The 20,201-nt window shown below is 50.6% G+C and overlaps 1 protein-coding gene across 50 annotated transcripts in view; it reads left to right on the top strand.

Annotated features, from left to right (window-relative positions):
* The window catches only part of LRRFIP1 (LRR binding FLII interacting protein 1), a 159,357-nt gene that overhangs the window by 107,712 nt on the left and 31,444 nt on the right, over window positions 1–20,201 (top strand). For 12 of the 50 annotated variants that reach the window (XM_042244638.1, XM_042244605.1, XM_042244602.1 and 9 more), the window contains 5 exons: window positions 2,396–2,458; window positions 5,188–5,265; window positions 6,639–6,683; window positions 7,867–7,932; window positions 13,189–13,278. The exons of 23 other annotated variants lie outside the window; for them this stretch is intronic. In XM_042244638.1, the coding sequence (XP_042100572.1) occupies window positions 2,396–2,458; window positions 5,188–5,265; window positions 6,639–6,683; window positions 7,867–7,932; window positions 13,189–13,278 (342 nt within the window). The remainder of the gene's footprint in view (window positions 1–2,395; window positions 2,459–5,187; window positions 5,266–6,638; window positions 6,684–7,866; window positions 7,933–13,188; window positions 13,279–20,201) is intronic. 15 more of the 50 variants (XM_042244612.1, XM_042244525.2, XM_042244475.2 and 12 more) reach the window with 6 other exon arrangements.

Genomic DNA, 20,201 nt, shown 5'->3' with positions numbered 1-20,201 from the left:
AAATCTTCCTGTTCTTCTTGACTTCATTTATTTTCTTGTTCAGTTCAGTTCAGGCACTCAGTCGTGTCCAACTCTTTGTGACCCCATGGACTGCAGCACACCAGGCCTCTCTGTCCATCGCCAACTCCCAGAGTTTACTCAAACTCATGTCCATTGAGTCAGTGATGCCATCCAACCATCTCATCCTCTGTCGTCCCCTTCTCCTCCTGCCTTCAATCTTTCCCAGCATCAGGGTCTTTTCAAATGAGTCAGCTCTTTGCATCAGGTGGCCACAGTATTGGAGTTTCAGCTTCAACATCAGTCGCTCCAATGAACACTCAGGACTGGTCTTTAGGATGGACTGGTTGGGCCTCCTTGCAGTCCAAGGGGCTTTTGGGGCTTCCCAGGTGGCACTAGTGGTAAAGAACCCACCTGCCAGTACAGGAGACCTAAGATACTCCGGTTTATTCCCTGGGTCAGGAAGACCCTCTGGAGGAGAGCATGGCAACAACACACTTCAGTGTTCTTGCCTGGAGAATCCCATGTACAGAGGAGCCTAGTGGGCTACGGTCCGTAGGGTCACAAAAAGCTGGACACGACTAAAGTGAATTAACAGCAATAAATTTTACTAGTTGTGTAAAATAGTATTTTTTAAATTTATCTTAGTTATATTTTATTAGGAAATATTTTACTTTTTAAAATCACATTTTCAGGTTCCAAAGGAGTAGTAACTCAACACCATCTTAGCTTTCTGAAACTGGCTGATCAGGTTTTACTGCCTCATCCCTATTAAGGATTGCATACACTTCTGTTTTATCTAAGTTTTTCTCATTCCAAGCTAAAAGATCCTCCCACTTTAAAGGCTCTGTCTTCCTGTTTATGTTGCTTTCTGCACTGACAGCCTTTGGACTTTCTCGAGCTCTGTTTTCCTTTTAGGTAATAATACAGCGCTCAGGAGACAGAAGCAGGTTGCAGCCATTCTGTTCTCGTGGGACGCTGACAATTTTGCTCCCTGTGCTCAGCATCCCTGCAGGCTGTCTAGTGCTGGCATCACAGGACAGGAACTCTGATGGCCCCAGACTGCTTGTTGGGGTTAAATTGACTAGTTAGTAACTTAACACCCTAGATGCGTATTCCACTATGTTGATCACAAAGATTCATAGTTTAGAGTTGAAAGTTACTTTAGAAGTTCGTTAGTCCAGCTTCTACCCAATATTACAGTCTTCTCTAGAGCGTCCCAAACGTGTAGTTGGCAGAGTGTTTGTGAATGTACAGGTGGCTTCAAGCTCTATCCTGCATATATCCACATATTTTAATCTTTGACTTTTATATTGAAGCAATACAAGTGTGCCTTGTGCTTTCATGATTAAGTAATGCCTCTAGAAATTAAGTAGAACTTGACTGTCAAACTGTTCACTGCAGAGCAAAATTGAATATAAAATTGATTTAATAAATAATCAGGAAATAGAATGACCCAAGCACCAAATAGTCTATATCTAAAGCAGCATCTTGGGCTTCCCAGGGGGCACTAGTGGTAAAGAACCCGCCTGCCATGCAGGAGACGTAAGAGACCTGGGTTCAATCCCTGGGTCAGGAAGACCCCCTGGAGGAGGGCACGGCAACCCACTCCGGTATTCTTGCCTGGAGAATCCCATGGACAGAGGAGCCTGGCAGGCTGCAGTCTGTGGGGTCACCAAGAGTCTGACACGCCCGAAGCAACCAAGCCTGCATGGGTTGTAGTGGTCACACACACCAGCCACAATCTTGGCAGGATCTTCTGTTTATAAAGCATGTTGAGACCCCATAGGGCGACAGCAGGGCCCAGCCTTCTGTGGATGGTTCTCAGCTGCAGGAGGGTGCCACTTCCCTCAGGCTCCACTCACCTCCCTCCAAAGCCTCTCTGGAGCTATAGAGCTTGAGCTGTAGCCCTCAGATGTGCTGAGCTGAGCAAAGAGTGAAAACTGCAATAAGTGGAATTTCAGTTATCGACAAAGAGGTGCATTGGGTTGGCCAAAAAGTTCATACCATCTGACAGAAAACCCCAAGTGAACTTTTTGGCCAACCCAGTAACACAGAAAGTCTGGACTAAGAGGTTATAGACAGTCCACCATGAGATTTAGTTAGTAGTTACAAATAATAATAAACAGATACACTGAAATATAAAGAGTGAAACCCTAATGATAATAGTTAAATCACTGAGACATAAACCCTGGAATGTAAAACAAAACTTGGGCCCCTAATGGTTAAGGGTTTCTGCTGTCATGGAGCATGTCTGTTCTCTAGCTGCCCGTCAGCCCGGGAGTACTAACACTGGCCTGGCTGTGTGATCGCATAGTCGCCTTTTAACCGAGACTGGTGGTGCTTTGCGGGGAGCGAGAAAGGGCTCATTGCTTACACTGTCTTCTTTGCCGCTCAGAATTCCAGCTACAGCGGTGACGGCCGATTCTCCACTTTGTCATCATCCAGAGAGGACACCTTGGTTGGTTTCCCCTTGAATCTTTCCCATCCTTGCTTCAGAAACTGCAGGTTTTGTAGCATGCGCTCTTGTATGAGTAAACTCAGCTCTCTTTCTCTTTTAATGTCTGTTCTATGAAGTTTCATTCGGATAACTGTTAAGGTCCATTTAGGAGCAGTAATTAACATGATATATTTAATTCAGATTTACCGCACTATCTTGCCTTTGATTTCAGATTCAAATGTTGGAATACACATTGTGGTGTCAGGCGAGGTACAGTGAAAGAAAATAGGTGGATATTTAGTAGTCAGAATTAATCAAAGGGGAAAAAAAGAAGAAGCCTTGAAATTCTTTCCTGAAAGCAGACTGACCTTGCAGGGTACAGGCACGCACAGAGTAATTTTATAGGAACAGACTAGACTTAAAATGAAAATCCAATCCCAGTGTCTGCACAGGAGCGTTCCTTCCCATACTTTAAGAGCACAATCAGCCTTGATAGGCACATATTTCTCAATTATTGAAGAGCCCTAATGAGTAAGGCTCGTTTATCCTGGGTAAGGCTTGTATTCACTCAGCATTAGGGGACTAGCTTAAGTGAGACAGTCACAGAGACAAGCAGGTGCGTCAGGTCCTCTGGAAGCATTTACTTCTAGAACAGAGGACAGATCCCTGTATGGGATACACTGGAGCAGAAACTAATTTTGCCAGGAAGTGTCATAACACAAGGATGTCAACTGACTCTTAAAGAATACATGGGGAGGGGGAAAATAAATAGAAACTAACTTGGCAGAGCCACAGCATTCTAACCATGGTCCTCATCGCTGTCCTCAGCCCCTCCCACTTTCTGCTCCTGCTGTGAGGGAGGGAGGGCCTCCAGCTCCTCCATCATCCCATCAGCTTGCCCATTTCCCAGTCCCCCACTGCTGCCCCCTAGCCCTCTCTAATGATGGATATCCATCCTTTCCTTCCCCAAGGAGGTGAATTCCAACTGAGTACAGGATCAAATGTCAATACCCAAGGACTGGTGGGGTTTGACACCATGAGTTTTTTGTGTATTGGGGGCATTTTCTTAATTCAGTGGGAGATTTTGCTTCCAAAAAGAGCACTTTGTCATTCAGAAAACTTAACTTCTCCACACTTTCCAAGCTTACTTTCTGTAAAATAGAAGACAATGAGAGAAATCGTAATACTCGGATGTGATTTAGTCACCAAAGTTCAGCATATATCTGACTCCTTTAAACTCAGTTGAAATAACCCACATCCAAAGTATTAAGGTCAAAAGTAGAGCTGTCCAAAAGTAAATTAATTAAATAAAAAGTTTACTCATATAAGGGGTTTCCCTGGTAGCTCAGATGGTAAAGAATCTGCCTGCAATGGGGGAGAACCGGGTTCATACCCTGGGTCGGGAAGATCTTCTAGAGAAGGAAATGGAAACCCACTCGAGTATGCTTGCCTAGAGAATTTCACGGACAAAGGCGCCTGGTGGGCTAAAGTCCATGAGATCACAGAGTCGGACACGACTGAGCGACTGACACACTTACTCATATAAAAAGTAGAGCTGGCCCGTTCAAAACCCCAAACATCAGAACTTCCCGAAGGCCATGTGTCCCCACCGTGCAGCTGCCTGAGATCACGTTTTACTCAGCAGCCTCGGAGGCTTCTGGTAATTCCTGAGCTCCAGCAATAGCTGTTCCTGCGAACACACTGGCCGGTTTGATTTGACTTCACTCGAACGCTGGAAGGAACCATGCAGTGTGCAGTACTGTCTTCCCTTCTGAAGACCCTCTCTCGCCTTAGACTTGCCGGAAGCAAGCCCTGGACATGGCCGTGCCGTGTCAGGTGGAGGCCTTGGGCTCTTTCTGTGACCCAGAGGGGCTGACAGGGTGGCTTCCACGAAGGGCATTCTCTCAACCTCTGGAACAGGTTTTCGGATTCATGTTAAATGTTAGAAACTTTCTACCTGCCCACCCCAGAATTCCACTCGCCTGTCCTTCCAGTCATTCTAGGGTAGTTTCTTCAAGGCACACACATGACGGGCTCCAGTTATGGGATCCCCAAGGCCCAGTGGAATATCTTAGGGACCATCAGGCTATTTCAACAGCATCGCTTCATCCCCTTCAAGCACTGCCCTGGGTTTGTACCGTCAGGAGAATACTGCTGACGTGGGGATCAGAAACGGCTGGCAGCCTCGTCAAGGATCCTTCCTTTTGGATAGAACGCTTTGGATAGAAACTATTCATCTATCTAGTAATATTCCCCAGAAATGCTGCATAGACTGCTGGCCTCAGAACTGTGCCACTGAGTCAGCCATGTCTTCTGCGAGTCCTGACCACTTGCAGCATGTCCGTACCTAACCAAGGACTCCAAGCTGTAGATCGTCTCCCGCTGGCTGCATAGAACGGAGATTACTGTCTCTGTAAACTCCTGATTTTGTTTTTCCCACCAAAAGTTAAATGTTAGAGTTTGCATTAAAACAGACCTTCAGAGCCCCTAGGGCCTAGCTGTCAGTTCAGAGTGGTGAGCTCTGCCTTTGCCTGTGCATAGATTCCGAAGTCCTGATTTGGGCCCTTGGCACAGCTGCCACCTCACTGAACTGTCTCCGTGTTCTCCCCACTCTCTCGCCTGCCGCCCAAGTGCATGTCCTTTCCCGATGTTGTTGCGGAAGCCGGTTTTGTGTGCCTTGATGATGCCTTTGAGATGAAATGAAGCTGTGAGCTTTTTCCCCACCTCCAGCCCATTTTCTCTGATTCCAGGGACTTTCCTGCTCAGACCTCGGGCTTCGCAGTCTTGGCCTGGCTCCCAAACCCCTGTCTGCCCAGAATGGAAACCGGGTCTGTTCTGCTTTTGACCTCACTCTTCCCTCTTCTCCCTTCTGTTGTGACTTTAATTCTGAGTGAATGGACATGGACGCTTCAACCTCTTCCATGTGACGTCTAAGGAGCCAAGCTTAGTAGTGTGTTTCCACTGGCCTAACTGCCGAAGACTTTTCTCAAACCATTTAAAACATTATCAAAAATAATTTAAGGCCTTACATTTCTTTTTTTTTAAGAAGCTTAGGAAAAAGGAGGATCTACTGAATGTATATTTTCAAGAGCTCTAGTCCAAAAAACTGGTCTCTTGGGTCTCTCCTCCTTTTCCAGCAATTGTTCCCCATTTAGGGTTTCCTTTGTTTTTTTTTTAAAAAAACATTTTTCTCTTGTAAATGTGTCCAGGAAGCAATTTGGAAGGTTTCTGTACATAATCGGACTCCTCCGTCCCGGATAGTGGGGAGAGCGGCCTTATTTCTCTGGCTGGCTCCAGGCCGTGTTTCCTGTTTGTACAAGGCTGGCTGAGGTGCTCGGCATTTTCAGCCCCAGGTACAGGAGGCCGGTGCTCTGGGAGGAAGTCAGAGTCAGGGCCCCAGGAACAGATCACGTCACGGAGGTTGAGCTGCCCTGTCCTCACATTGCCGTGTCCCCTGAGTGATTCCTCCCTGGTCCTGCACATGCCCTGACCCACCGGTGGCCCCGAGCCTCGGGCTCTCCCGGTCCTCTCTGCCTGCAAACGGGTCAGCATGCCCTTCAGAGGCGAGGCTCAGGCCACACCAGCACACCACCTGTGTGTCCCAGCGCACCCCGCGGACTTTGTCTCTGCTGCAGGTGTGGGCTCCCCTGTGACAAGGACGTGCCCCCCACCCCCCACGCCGGAGCAGCGGAGAGCTTCTCAGCTCCTTCTGTATCTTGGAGCCCGTCACTCGGATCCTCCAACACAAAGAAGCACCTTCCTCCCACCACCCCGCTCCTCCTCCGGGACGTCTGTGTATCAAGCGCCCGACGTGCTTTCTTCCCCGGGGACTTTGGGTTGCGGGGGTGGGCTCTCGTGGGTGCTGTTGACCTTGTCACCATTCTGTCTCCTTCCCCGACCCTTTCTTCCAGGAATGCCTGAAATGAAGTGACGAGAAAACAGCCATAGTTTCAAAGGTTCTGGAGGAAGTCTACTATTTTTAAAGCCAGAAATCCTCTCTTATTTATTTTCCTTGTAAATGTGGATTTCCCTCTGTCAGATTTGCTGAAAACAGGGTGCCTCCTGGGACTCTCTTCCTTCTGACGGTTGTGCAGCTGCTTGGCTGTGACGATCACTGGAAACATCGTGACGACCTTGTCACTATTATCTGTTGCTGTTTTTTCAAGGGTTTAAAAACCTGCCATTTGCTTTCATCCTCCAGCCCTCCTACCTGTACGGCGCTGCCCGGCCGGCGGGGAGTAACCTGGTGCGTGTTTCTCCCATCCCGGCCTTTCTGCCGCCCCCTCGGCCTCTCCCCAGACCCCACCCAGTCCTGCTTAAGCGCCTCCGCCCCCGCCCCAACCCTGTGCCCTCACCGCGCATGCGCACTCCTCCCCCCATCCTCCACCCCCCTGCCCCCCACCCCCCTCCCCCGGCTGAGCGCCTGCTCTGAGTGCCTCGACTGACCTGTTTGCCTCCCTTCGGAGGGTGACTCACCCCTTTACTCGGAGCTTACACTGGGAGCTTTACACGGAGTCCCCACTGTCCAGATCTGGGGTTTATTTCTCTTGACAGGTGGCAATAGGTGGGGAAGAGACGTGTCTGCATAGGATGGGTAGGCATGAAAAAGTCATTGGCAACGTTTACTTAATCAGTGGCCAAAAACAAAGCTCTTTATTCCTTTGGTAGCCTTAACAGATATGAATCCATTATTCTGCGTTACTTTGGGAAATTTGCCGTTTTAAATACAAGGTATCAATACCCTGCAGGAAACTTAAGTATTCAAAGTAGCTATATTCTTCTTGTTAATAACTTTCTGAATCACCATCTGATTGCACATTTATGAATTAGATGTATAACTGGCCCAGCAAACCCACTGGGTCCTCCAGGAAAAATGGGAGAAATTAAAGTTCCATTTATCCTATTGTAAACTCCTGTTTGCCCTCAGTGGTTAATTACACAGGATTTTCCAGTTGATGAAATGTTCTGTCCCTTAGTTAGCACTTCTTAAAGAATGATAAAATGCTGAGCTCTAATCACCATGCTGTTTTTATTCCGATATTGGAGTAACTTTCTAAGGGTCAAGTAAGAGGATGCCTTGATAAAATTCAGCGTATTTGAACTATCTGCTCATTTTAAGTCTGTATTAACAACTTTTTACTTAGCAAGGAATATTTTTCAGAATCCTGTTTAAAGGATCTGTTGGAAACTCTGTCGCGTGCCAGTTGACAGCAACTGAAACTCCTCTCTCCCAGATGTCTGCATGACCCTCTCTTGCTGCCGTCTGTGCCTGTGGAGGCGGTTTTGAGCCTTTGCTGCACGTCTGCCATCGTGATGTTTTCAGGGCTTGTTCCCCGCACATGTCACTCTTCCCTAGCTTACGTTTCAGTGTTTCCCGGGTGCCGATGGAGAGGGAGGCACCCTGTCCTGACAGTGTGTTTCCGTTACAGGCGTCTGTGTCCGATGAGAGCAGTCTCGGTGGGGCTCGGCGGGGCGGCGCCTGCAGTTCTCAGGCTGTAAGGCACTTTCTGTGTTTCCCGAGCTTTCTGCTGCATGACCCGGGGGTGACTCACTCTGCGCAGCTCCAGTCCTGGGAGATAACTAACCAGAGTTATAGGGAAGAAGCACTATCTCATCCCAGTTTTCCATGCTAGTAAGGGTCATGGACAACATGAGTCATGTAGCCTTTAGTGGTTAGTTTCATGTCCTCAGACAGTCAGTTCAGTTGCTCAGTCACGTCCAGCTCTTGGTGAGCCCACCCCATGGACTGCAGCACGCCAGGCTTCCCCGTCCATCACCAACTCCTGGAGTCCTCACTCATCAGTTTATATTAATGTCCTCGCTCATCAATGTATGTTGACGTCAAGGGGAGAAAGACCGACCTTCACTGAATTGCACCCGCTCTTTCCCTGCAACAAAGCTGGAGTGATCTTACAATAATAAAAGAAGACAGAAGGGAATTCAGCAGGCCACAAAATATTCTCGCCTCTCGATAGTCGAGGAAGATGGACAAAGTTAAGGACTTGGAATATTACACATGGAATCTCCCTATTTTATTGTCCTTTCACCTTTTCAAAGGATTTGAAGTGACGGGCTTTCTCGATAAAGGTGTAGTAGTTGTATAAGAAGTACTTGTTGCATGGAAAATATGAGTGAATGAGTGAAGGATAAAGGCAGACAAAATGGAGAGATGAGACCAGCCCATGGCAGTGAGGAGGCTGGTGGCCCGTCCTGAGACCGGCTGAAACTGAGCATGAGCCCCAGCTCGGCCCTCCCCAGGGGCAAAAGTTTCTGCCTCCCAGGTCTCCTCCACAAATCCTGGAAAGATGCATTCAAGCCTCACGTGAAATATGATGGCGTAGGAAATACTTGAACGTGCCCTTATAATTTTGCTTTGGGAAATAATTGACTACTTAATTAGGGGCTTCTCTGGTGGCTCAGACAGTAAAGAATCTGCCTGCAAAGCGGGAGACTCGGGTTTGATCCCTGGATTGGGAAGATCCCCAGGAGAAAGAAATGGCACCCCACTCCAGTATTCTTGCCTGGAGAATTCCATGGACAGAGGAGCCTGACAGGCTACAGCCCATGGGGTCACAAAGAGTTCGACACAACTGAACGACTAACACTTTCACTACTTAGTTGACTGGCCAAACGATCCAACTTTATGATTTATTATATTTCTCTAATCATCATGAATATTCAGGAATTCCTGTGAAGAAAGCCAGCATAACTTACAGTTTTCTTCAGAACGTAATGTTTTAAAATATTAAATCTAATAGAGATAGCATGAGTTTTTAAAATTTTTTTATCGGATATAGCAGTCCCATGGACAGAGGAGCCTGGTGGGCTACAGTCCATGGGGGGGGATCACAAAAGAGTCGGACATGACTTAGCAACTAAACCCCAGCAACGCAGTTGATTTACGATGTTGTGATAGTTTCAGAGGTATAGCAAAAGGAATCTAATACACACACACACACACACACACGTACACTCTTTTTTAGATTCTTTTCCCATATAGGTTGTTACAGAGTGTTGAGTAGAGTTCCCTTCCCATGTGGGTTTCTTACAGAGTATCGAGTAGAGTTCCCTGTGCCCTGCAGGAGGTCCTCATCCGTTTTCTGTTTTATATACAGCAGTGTGTATATGTCAGTCCCACGCAGCATGAGTTTTTGCTGACATCTGATTTAACACTTGCATTGAACACTTTAATACTGCATAAAATTTTGATGCAGTGGAGCACACTATACTAAGTCTTTTCCCCAGTTCTTAAATATTTTTGTAGGCCCTTACAAAGCTCACAAACTATGCATGCTGGATAAAATAGCTCTGGCCTGTCTGACAGATAAAATGCAACTAAATGCTTTTCTTTCATCAGTAAAGAGACAGCATCCTAACTCTTTAAGAGAAGGAAACTTCTGAAACACCAAGGCAGAACTCTTACTGTCTGGTGGGATGTTCGTCTCATAGATTCTCTTTGATGTTGCCTCTGTAGATGGACTTTCCCCGTAGCTGATTCCTGGCCTTCAGAGTGCGGCGATCAGCATTGCCGATTACTCTTGTGTGCGGCAGTTCTTTCATGCTTTCAGCCTCCTGGAGGAACCACTAGGGAGGGATGGCTTTAGGGAGTTAAGGAGGTGAAAGATCTGGTCCTGGCAGCAGAAAGCCTAGAATAGGGCTCCTGTGGCAACAAAAGAACGTTTTTCTGCACCTAACGCTGCATTCCTACGCAGAAGGAGCCCCGTACGTGTTTGCTAGGTTAAATGGGACAGATTGAACCCTGGGACACAATCCCTCAGGAGAGAGTTCTGTGCCGGCTGGCTGCAGGTCAGCGGGCTGAGCAGGAGGGGAGGTTCACTGACCTCTTGTTCTCCGCCAGCTCCGCTCACACCGTCACAATAGCACTCCAGGGTACGGAGTTCCCCATGCCCAGAAATGCAGCTTCCCAGGTTCTCCCTCCAGATAGGAGCTGTGGCCGCTGATAAATACACATACAAAGATGTGAGGACACTGCGCCTCTGGGGTCCCTCCTGTCCTGACCCGTAGTGCTCTGACCTGAGTCCAGGCTGACCCCAAGCCCGCATAAGCCAGCCCTGAGCCCCCTTTGAAAGACATGTCCCTATCTTCCTTCTCCCAGAAAGTTTGCCTCAGACACAGGACGTGTTTGCAGCTAAATAAGTCGCTTCAGTCATGTCCGACTCTTTGCAACCCTATGGACCATAGTCTGCCCAGCTCCTCTGTCCATGGGATTCTCCAGGCAAGAATTCTGGAACGGGTTGACATGCCCTCTTCCAGGGGATCTTCCCGAACCAGGGATCGAATTCACATCTCTTGTGTCTCCTGCACTGCCAGGCGTGTTCTTTACCACTGGCACCAACTGGGAAACCCCACTTATTCATAAATGACTTATCACAGTTACAGTTAAATGATTCTTTTTTTAATGACTAGTTCTTAAAAGTATTAACAGTTTTTTTTAATTTATTTATTTTAATTGGAGGCTAATTACTTTACAATATTGTCGTGGCTTTTGCTACACATTGACATGAATCAGCCATGGGTGTCCATCTCTTCCCCATCCGGAACCCCCTCCCACCTCCCTCTCCATCCCATCCCTTGAAACCTTTCCATTTTGTACCTTCCTTACCATTCGTAAGCTGTTTGTACGTTGTAGGGAGGGCTCCTGGCCCTGTGTGACATGACCTTCTACGTTGTTCTGACCCTCAGTCATCACCACCAATACCACCCTGTCCAGGAGCCATGCAAATTGTTTTATCAGGAAGAGACAGCAGGGGAAAACCCAGCTTGCATTCTCTGCATCATCCTCCCCACCCGTGTGGTCAGCAGCCCTACTTGATGCCACCGGTGACACGTAACTTTCCCAAGGTCTCCCGGCTGATTAGAAATGGACCATGGACTCAGATCTGTCTACCTTACGTCAGCCCGCAATTAACCACATTGACTCCAGAGCACAGGTGGCTCCAAAGGTGCCGCATGGTCCACGTGACACAGACTTTAAACTTCATTCTTTTCCTCACCAGCTCAGATCAGATGATATGAGAGCAGTTTTTGACTCAGGAATTGGGGAAACTTGGATCAGAAAGAAGCCTTATTAACAATAACCCGTCACATCTCTACACCATAAACCGGGGTGTGAATGATGTAGAATATAGTAGGATTGGTCTACATGAGAAAGTTTTCCTCACTTATACATCAGCAAAGCCCCAAAGGCAAAATACGCTTTACAGTGCTGATGTCAAGAGTTTTTCTTTGTTTTGAACGAGAAAGCTGAAAGGTGAGGCTAGTGATACTGGTGAATTTCTTGTATGTGCCCTATGTGGCAGTAATTCTTATGCGTGGTGTACGTGCAGCCATATTGTGTCTGTGTGTCTGAGAAAGCATCTTTCACCTACGTGTAAATACCCCTGAAGTGTTTATGCAGCCGAGGGGTGAGTCCAGGCAGAACCACTCTGGGGAACTCCCTCGTCTCGATCAAGGCTATTTACAGTCTAGCGTTGAAGTGGATCGTTCAGCAGGTATTTCTCAAGAGCCTCCTGTCTGCCAGGCCTCCTCTTCTGGCCAGGGACTCAGCAGGGAACAAAACACACACAGACTCTGCCCTCGAGAATTCCACGCTGATGGAAAACAGGCAGGGGGAGCAATGGTATTTGCGATAAGGATCAAGAGAAGCCCTGAAGCCATGGCTCCTCGTAGCCTGCAGTTGGGATCATGCCTGCGGGTCTCAGAGTGGGGGTGGGGTGAGGGGCAGGGAGGGGACAGTCAGCGGAGGCCTCTCCACCACTGCCCGGTCTGCTGACGCCCTGGGTCCTAAATGGTATTCAAATCCTGCGTCCCCTCCCGCCCACCCCTACCCTGCCTTGTTTAAGAGGCAGGTAAGATTCTTGTTGTAGGGCTGGAACAAATGTGAATACAGGTCAAAATTAGGAGGGCAGAGCCTCTGAGTAAACGAGTTCCTGGTGTTTTCCTGTACCAGAAGAGAGAAAGTTTAGGGAAGATGGATACATGTTGATGGATACAGGCTTCCCTCGTGTCTCAGTGGTTAAGAATTAGCCTGCAATGCAGGAGACGCAGGAGACTCGAGTTCGATCCCTGGGCCAGGAAGATCTGCTGGAGAAGGAAATGGCAACCCACTCCGGTCTTCTTGCCTGGAAAATCCCACGGACAGAGGAGCTTGGGCTACAGTCCATGGGGTCGCAAAGAATCGGACATGACTGAGCGACTGAAGAGCAGCAACATAGACACATACGCAGGCAACCAGACCGAGGGCCCCGGAGCTGGAACAAGCCACGGCTGATTCTGTGTCGGCCCTGGGTCTTGTGTCCACTTGCAGAGATAGTAGAGAGCAGACCTCTCCGTTGCCCCGGAGCCGGGCCCCGTCCCTGTGGTCACACTGGGAGGCAGCTCAGTCCCGGGCCCCCGCCAGCCTCTTCCATGTCACCCAGGGTTCCCTGCATAGAGACTCGGCGTCCCCCCACCCCCGGCCGAGCAGCTGCTGGGTGTGACCCACACCCGACCGAGCGGGAACCCCATGTTCCTCCAGAGGATGATTAAGTTGTGTGTTCTGAGTGGCCGCGGGTCGGGAGCTGGGACAACACTGCCTTCTTGCAGGGGGGCCGCCGCTGGCCGCACTAACCTCTCCTTCCTCCCTGAGCTGCACCCGGCTGACCTCGCCGCTAACCGGGGCGTCTGTCATGTGGCCCCCCTTCTCCTCGCTGACCTGTTCCTCTGTTTCTGTCTCTGTGCCCTGCGGCCAGCTGGGTGGGCAGGCTTCAGAGCTCAGCGGCCACTTCAAGTCCAGCTCCCGCGCCTCCTCCAGAGCCAGCTCTGCGCGGGCCAGCCCAGTGGTGAGTGGGTCTCTCTCTCTCTCGCCCCTGTCCCCTCCCTTCCTTCCCTGCCTCCTGCCCTCAGACCCTCATCCTCTGACCCCCAAGAAGACCCCTCCACCCCAGCCTCCAGACGCCTGAACCCGTGAGCAAGCCGGAAGGCGTTCCATGGTTTAGTCCAGGTCTCAGTTTAAAACATGGGATCGGGGAAGATCCTTCCAAATTTACAAAAGGACGGTTCAGTGAGATCAGAACTGCCCTGCTCAGGCTTCTGAAGGACCATCTCGGAAGCCTCTGCCGGGCCTTCCTAGGAAGGGGGAGCTTTGTGTGGTGGGGAAGAAAGGCAGCCGTGTGCATGGATGTGTTGTTTTTTATGATTTAAAAATGGGAAGGATTCACTTTTTTATTTTTTTGTATTTGTCCAAGTTAACTTTTTTTTTAACTTTTATTATAGATGATTTTTTACAATGTGGTGTCAGTTTCTGCTGTATAGCAAAGTGAATCAGTTATGCATGTACCTATATCTATTCTTGGTTAGATTTGTTTCCATACAGGTCATTACACAGTGCTGAGTGGAGCTCCCTGTGCTATGCAGGAGGCCCTTATTAATCATACGTTTTATAGGTAGTGGTGTGTGTATGTCAATCCCAAACTCGCAGTTTCTCCCTCTGCCCAGCTTTCCCCGCCAGTAACCCAAGGTTTGTATTCCACATCTGTGAGTCTGTTTCTGCTTTGTACATAAATTTGTTTGTACCACTTTGTTAGATTGGAGGATTCACCTTTAACCTCTGTTTGGAACGTTGTCCATTCTTGGACCTGACGGTTTTTAGGGTAGAGTGAGTGCCACGCACCCCGGCCCTGCTCCATCCCCCTCGACACCCTGGGTTCTCTGTTCAGAGCCTGGGAAACCGACCTCAGAGCTGCTCTGCTGTCTGTCACTCGGCACGAGATGAGCCCAGGGCCCCATCAGAGAACAGGGGCCCTGCCATCTAGTCCCCCATCACTTAAGTCTCGTTGTTGTGTGTGTTTCCCCCGGTCTTGAGAATTTTAGACAGTGTCACCGCATCTGATGGTTTGTAGGAGGCAACTGTGTTGTTCTTTTGACCACAAGCGATTGGCAGGCCAGTTTTGTGCGAGGGACATGTAGGGTGGGGGCTGACGCAGTGACCAGGGGAGGGGCGTTCCGTGGGCAGGGGCCAGGGCTGCATGCCGAGCCACACCTTGGGGCTGCCACACTGAGGGCCAGGGCCCCTCCCGACAGATCCTAGGCGGAAGAGGCGCAGATTGGCAAAGCTGGTCTCTTTCCTCACCCCTGCATCCTAGAGGAGCTTGACTGAGGCTCTTAAGACTCACACAACCCTGCTGTTACCTGTCTAAAGTTTAGGGAGTCTTCCTGGTCATCAAGCAAAGACGTGGGGGCGAGTCACCTCCTTGCCCAGGTGTGCCTGTGGGCTTTGCTGCTTTGTTTGTTAAACTAGATGCTGCCTTTGAAAGCCAGGAGGTTTCTCACCCCATGCAGCTTATCTGCAGCTCCTGGGGGAGCAGGCCAAAGGATCGCTTTTGCAGACCGAGCGCATGTTGCTGAGTCGGGGACCTCCATACCCCCACGCCTGCCCGGCTCTGCCTGCTGCCAAGACCAAGGCCGGAGGCATCCCTCACTGGGCTGTACGGGTGCTTTCCTGATAGGAATGTTCGCTCCACCGTTTGCATATCAAGGGTGCAGAAGCAGAAGGCAGATAAGGAACCTGAGTGTTAGAACAGAAGAGCGTGTTTCTCTGTGGAAATGAAGGCTGCCCCCTCTGTGAGCCCCCGTCCCCCCAGCAGTGAGGCCACCCCCTCTGTGAGACGCCCCCACCATCCTCACAGTCCTATGAGCCCCCCGTCCCCCCAGCAGGGAGGGGAATAGAAGCCATGTCCTGACCGTGCTGAGGTGGGGCAGAGGGAACGTGGGGTGGCAGACACCCCCAGAGCCCCCTGCTTACTGCCGCACCCAGGACCCGTCAGGCAGGGACAGGAAGACTTTGAGCTGCTCAGTGACACGTGAGTACGGTGGTCAGACATGGAGGGCCGCTTCTCCTGATGTGACAGACGTGAGCGGAGGGCAGCGTTTGTGAGCTCAGGACTCCACCGGCAGCAGCCCGTGCCTGCGAGCGCCGGCCCGCCTCCACCTCCGGCCCGCGGTCGCGCGTTTCAGACACACCCAGCCGGAAACCTGCGACCTGGCAGGAGTCACGTTTTGCATGATGACTCTAATGTGGAGACGCTCATCATCGGGTGTGATACTCCCTTGTGCTCACCTTTTGGGAAAAATGAAAGTTCCCGGTTGTCAGAAGAGGCTGAGTCTGGCCTGCCCGGCACGGCTTGGTGGGGCAGGCGGCTGTGAACGGTGCTGGTTTGACCACTTCGGGTTTATTCGGGCTTCAGGATGAAGCCACAGAGTAGCAGCTCAGTCAAGCTCCCCAGACCCAAGAACAACAGTGAAGGCCGCTCGGTCGTGCCCAGCTCTTTGTGATCCCGTGGACTACACAGTCCATGGAATTCTCCAGGCCAGAACACTGGAGTGGGTACCCTTTCCCTTCTCCAGGGGATCTTCTCAACCCAGAGATCGAACCCAGGTCTCCCATACTGCAGGCTGATTCTTTTCCAGCTGAGCCAACAGGGAATCCCAAGAATACTGGAGTGGGTAGCCTTTCCCTTCTCCAGGGGAGCTTCCCCAACCAGGAATCGAACTCAGGTCTCTTGCACAGCTGGCTGATTCTTTTCCAGCTGAGCTATCACAGAAGCCCCAAGAGATGGAAACCAGATACAAGTTCTTCTGTCATCTGCTTCCTAAACCTGAAAACAGTTTACTCAGAATATGGGTTTAGTGGACCCAAGAGAGGTGAGCATTCACCTCGCCGGTGCCCCTGGGGCCTAATAACGAGAGGTGGGCGTCTCTTGGTAACTGCGGGACCTAGCCACACCTGCCCCACCGCCTCTTGGTCTTTTGAGAGCCCTGGGTTTGCAAGACTCCCAGGGACTTGACTGAGCTGAACCTTGAGTTCACTGCACACAGGTCATCGGTCCAGTCTCCGCTCTCCCCTGAGTCATCTGCTCACTTATAAAGGTCACTGACTCAGGCTGGCACAGTCAGTGAGCAAAGGCCAGCATCTGGGCCCTCACGATGCAGGGGGACCTCAGAGCTGAGGACGCCTCTGTGTGAGGCCCTCAGGCGGCAGAGACACTCTGGCTGTGCGGGGCGGTTCCCCAGGGCATGTGGTTACAGTGGCTCTTGGCCATGGGAAGGCCAGAACATGGGCAGCGCCCTTGGCCTCTGCAGAGTCCGGAGGATGCAGCTGAACTAGCCCTTGGCTCTGTGTTTCCAGAGCTCAGTCTCTTCCTTGGAATCGGCTCGTTTCTATTTTCTGAGTTCTGGGCGGTCCCATCACTGGAAAGGGGTGGGTGTTTGTATTTTGGGCTTGCGAGACTGGCAGGGTGTAAGTGGGTGTACTTGGCCGCGTTGACTGGAAAGAGGCCAGGAAACTTGTGCTCAGACTCCTCTGGCGCTCCTGCCTGGCAGGGAGGAGCCGCGGGGGGCAGGCGGGGCCCCAGGGAGAGGACCCTAGGGGTGACTGACTGTCCCCACCTGGCCTCTCAGAGGGACGCAGGGCAGGAAGGGAGGAGGGATTCCAGGAACCCAGGCTAAAGTTCACAGCTCTCATTCCTGGCTGGGGACACCTGGTCAGGCACACCTGCCTGAGCTCCGCCTGGAAAGATGGGTAATTGATACGCTTGAAACATAAAAACAAGAAGAGATTTGAGCTGATAACCTGTTTCTCCTGGGGTGAATTTTCCAGGGGTGGGAGTGTTGTCCACCATGGCTCATGGGGAATGTCCCCAGCTGTGATCCACAGCAATATGGCCCCAGGAGGGTGGCATGAGCCAGGGCAGGGGACAGGAAGGAAGCAGGAACCGTGTAGGGGTGGCTCTCGGCAGCTCTAAGTGTGGGTGGCAGGCTGGTGCCCTGTGGGGTGGGCGAGGGGAGCATCATCCGAAAGCAAAGTAACCAGAATGAGGGAGGCGACGGCTTGTCCTGCTTTGAGAAAACAGAGATGCGTCCGCATCCCAAGCGTGCCCCACCCGCTGGTCCTCCAGCCTCAGGGGGAGCAGAGAGGACCCCCGCCCCGTCTCAGGAAGGCACCCGCTTCTGGACCTCACACTCACTGTCACATTCTGTGGGCGAGCTGTGTTTCCTTCTCTGATGAGCCTGGACTCTTCCTCTTGAGGAAGCTGGTTCATTCAGCTGGTGTTTATTGAACGTTCCAGGCACAGGGCTGCAGGGGGAAGACATACACCTGTCCCCAGCAGGGACGCACAGGCCCGGGAGGCAGACCTCAGCGCGTGGGCGAGATGCAGCATAGGACTCAGGGCACAGGCTCCGAGGTGGGGGTGGCGGGGAGAGGGTGCTTCTGGAGACCTGGACTCAGGAGGCTGGATGAGCCAGGCCTGGAAGGGCCAGTGCAGCCATGTCCCCCGCGCCTCAGGGCCCCACGCGGACCCCGTGGGGCTGCCAGGGCTCTGAAGCACCCTCGGGGTGTCCTGCGCGGAGCCCAGCTTCACGTGCTGCTGTGCTCACAGAGAAGCTGAGTGGCGAACGGGAACCTCGGCCCTCCATGAGCCAGGAAAACAAAAGGCTGTAGTGACTCACGTTCAAGTCTCGTAAAGAGGTGAGGGCAGGAACCGGGTGGAAAAAACAGGTCTTGAGTTATGAACACAATAGCTGAAGGACAAATCATCCGGATGAGGTCAATATTATTGGATTGAAAGCCAAAGGTTTCCAGTCTAGTGGTAGGCTCCACTGCTGTTCACGTTTGTGGGCTGTTTTCTGAGCGGTGTTCACTGCTGTCCGCTGGTTTCTCGAGAGGGAACTTGTGGTGACCTGCTTCTGTCTGTGTTCTGTTTCCTGCCTGGGGGCTGGACACCATGAGGAGAAGTTCCTTTGTCCCCAAACTATTGACTCGGGTCGCCCTGCGCCCACATACTGGGCTCTGTCTCCAGGAAGGTGGGCAAGTCAGGTGGCGATGTGCCAAACCTGGAATTTAAAACCTCACCAGACACGATACTTAAGTGAGCCTACATGGTAAGCTCACTTAGACACCGTTTTAGAAGGTTGGAATTAATAAAATATTTACTGTGCTACTTTAAGCTTTTGTTTTTGAAAGGAAAAAGTGAAAGTGTTAGTCGCTCAGTCACATCCAGCTCTTTGAGACCCTGTGGACTGTAGCTTGCTGGGCTCCTCTGTCCGTGGGACTCTCCAGGCAAGAATACTGGAGTGGGTAGACATTCCCTCCTCCAGGGGATCTTCCCAACTCAGGGATGGAAGTCAGGTCTCCTGCCTCCTTACAGGCAGGCTCTTTACTGTCTGAGCTGCCAGGGAAGGGAGAGTTGACATAATTTAAAATGTCAAAGAAATTTTTCCGAAGTGATTATCTCCCAAAGATTTTTTTTAATTGTTACTGAAATGCTGTTGCTTTACAATGTTGTATGAGTTTCTGCTGTACAGCATAGTGAATCAGCTATGACTATAGCTCCTTTTTTGGGGGTGGGTTTCCTTCCTGTTTAGGTCACAGCACGGAGAAGAGTTCTCTGTTCTTTGCAATAGGTTCTCATCAGTTCTCTGTTTTATACAGAGTAGTGTTCAGTTCAGTTCAGTCTCTCAGTTGTGTCCGACTCTTTGCGACCCCATGAACCACAGCACGCCAGGCCTCCCTGTCCATCACCAACTCCCAGAGTCTACCCAAACCTATGTCCATCGAGTCAGTGATGCCATCCAGCCATCTCATCCTCTGTCGTCCCCTTCTCCTCCTGCCTTCAGTCTTTCCCAGCATCATTGTCTTTTCCAATGAGTCAGCTCTTTGCATCAGATGGCCAAAGTGTTGGAGTTTCAGCTTCAACATCACTCCTTCCAATGAACACCCAGGACTGATCTCCTTTAGAATGGACTGGTTGGATCTCCTTGCAGTCCAAGGGACTCTCAAGAGTCTTCTCCAACACCACAGTTCAAAAGCATCAATTCTTCAGCGCTCAGCTTTCTTCACAGTCCAACTCTCACATCCATACATGACCCCTGGAAAAACCATAGCCTTGACTAAACGGACCTTTGTTGGCAAAGTAATGTCTCTGCTTTTTAATATGCTATCTAGGAGAAGGAAATGGCAACCCACTCCAGTATTCTTGCCTGGAGAATCCCAGGGATGGGGGAGCCTGGTGGGCTGCCGTCTGTCTATGGCGTTGCACAGAGTCGGACACGACTAAAGCGACTTAGCAGCAGCAGCAGGTTGGTCATAACTTTCCTTCCAAGGAGCAAGCATCTTTTAATTTCATGGCTGCAGTCACCATCTGCAGTGATTTTGAAACCCCAAAAATAAAAAGTCTCTCCCTGTTTCCACCGTCTCCCTGCCTATTTCCCATGAAGTGGTGGGACCTAGTGGTGTGCATGAGTGCATATACGTCAGTCTCAGTCTCCCAGTCCTTCCCACCCCCCTTTCCTTCCTTGGTGCCCATATGTTTGTTCTCTCCCATAGATTTTAAAAGACGCCCTTCTACACACTCTACTGTGATATGCATATTTCAAAGCCTGTTCCTGTGACGTTTTCACCTCCGCCTAAGGTGTTTAGTATTGCTCAGGAAGTGAGAATGAGAGAGTTAATAGGCTGCAAGATCCGTGGTGCCGCCACCCTGTCTGGGACGAGGAGGTGGAGTCTGCAGGGTCCCATGGCTTGTCCCGGGTCCCGTGCGGCCGTGACTGCGGCATGTTGGGGTGTGCATTGCCCACAGCATCCTCTGGTCACTGTGTGCAGCAGCCACAACGGTATTTGAAAGCCCTCCATCTATTCTGTTTCTTTGTATATTACTTTCAAAGATAAACTTAAACTTATGTCAACTTAAACTCACTGTTGGGGTTC

Source organism: Ovis aries, chromosome 1 (genome assembly GCF_016772045.2).
Source record: "Ovis aries strain OAR_USU_Benz2616 breed Rambouillet chromosome 1, ARS-UI_Ramb_v3.0, whole genome shotgun sequence".
Classification (NCBI taxonomy): domain Eukaryota; kingdom Metazoa; phylum Chordata; class Mammalia; order Artiodactyla; family Bovidae; genus Ovis; species Ovis aries.
The sequence above is the reverse complement of the archived record's forward strand: the minus strand, read 5'-3'. Positions and strand labels throughout refer to the sequence as shown.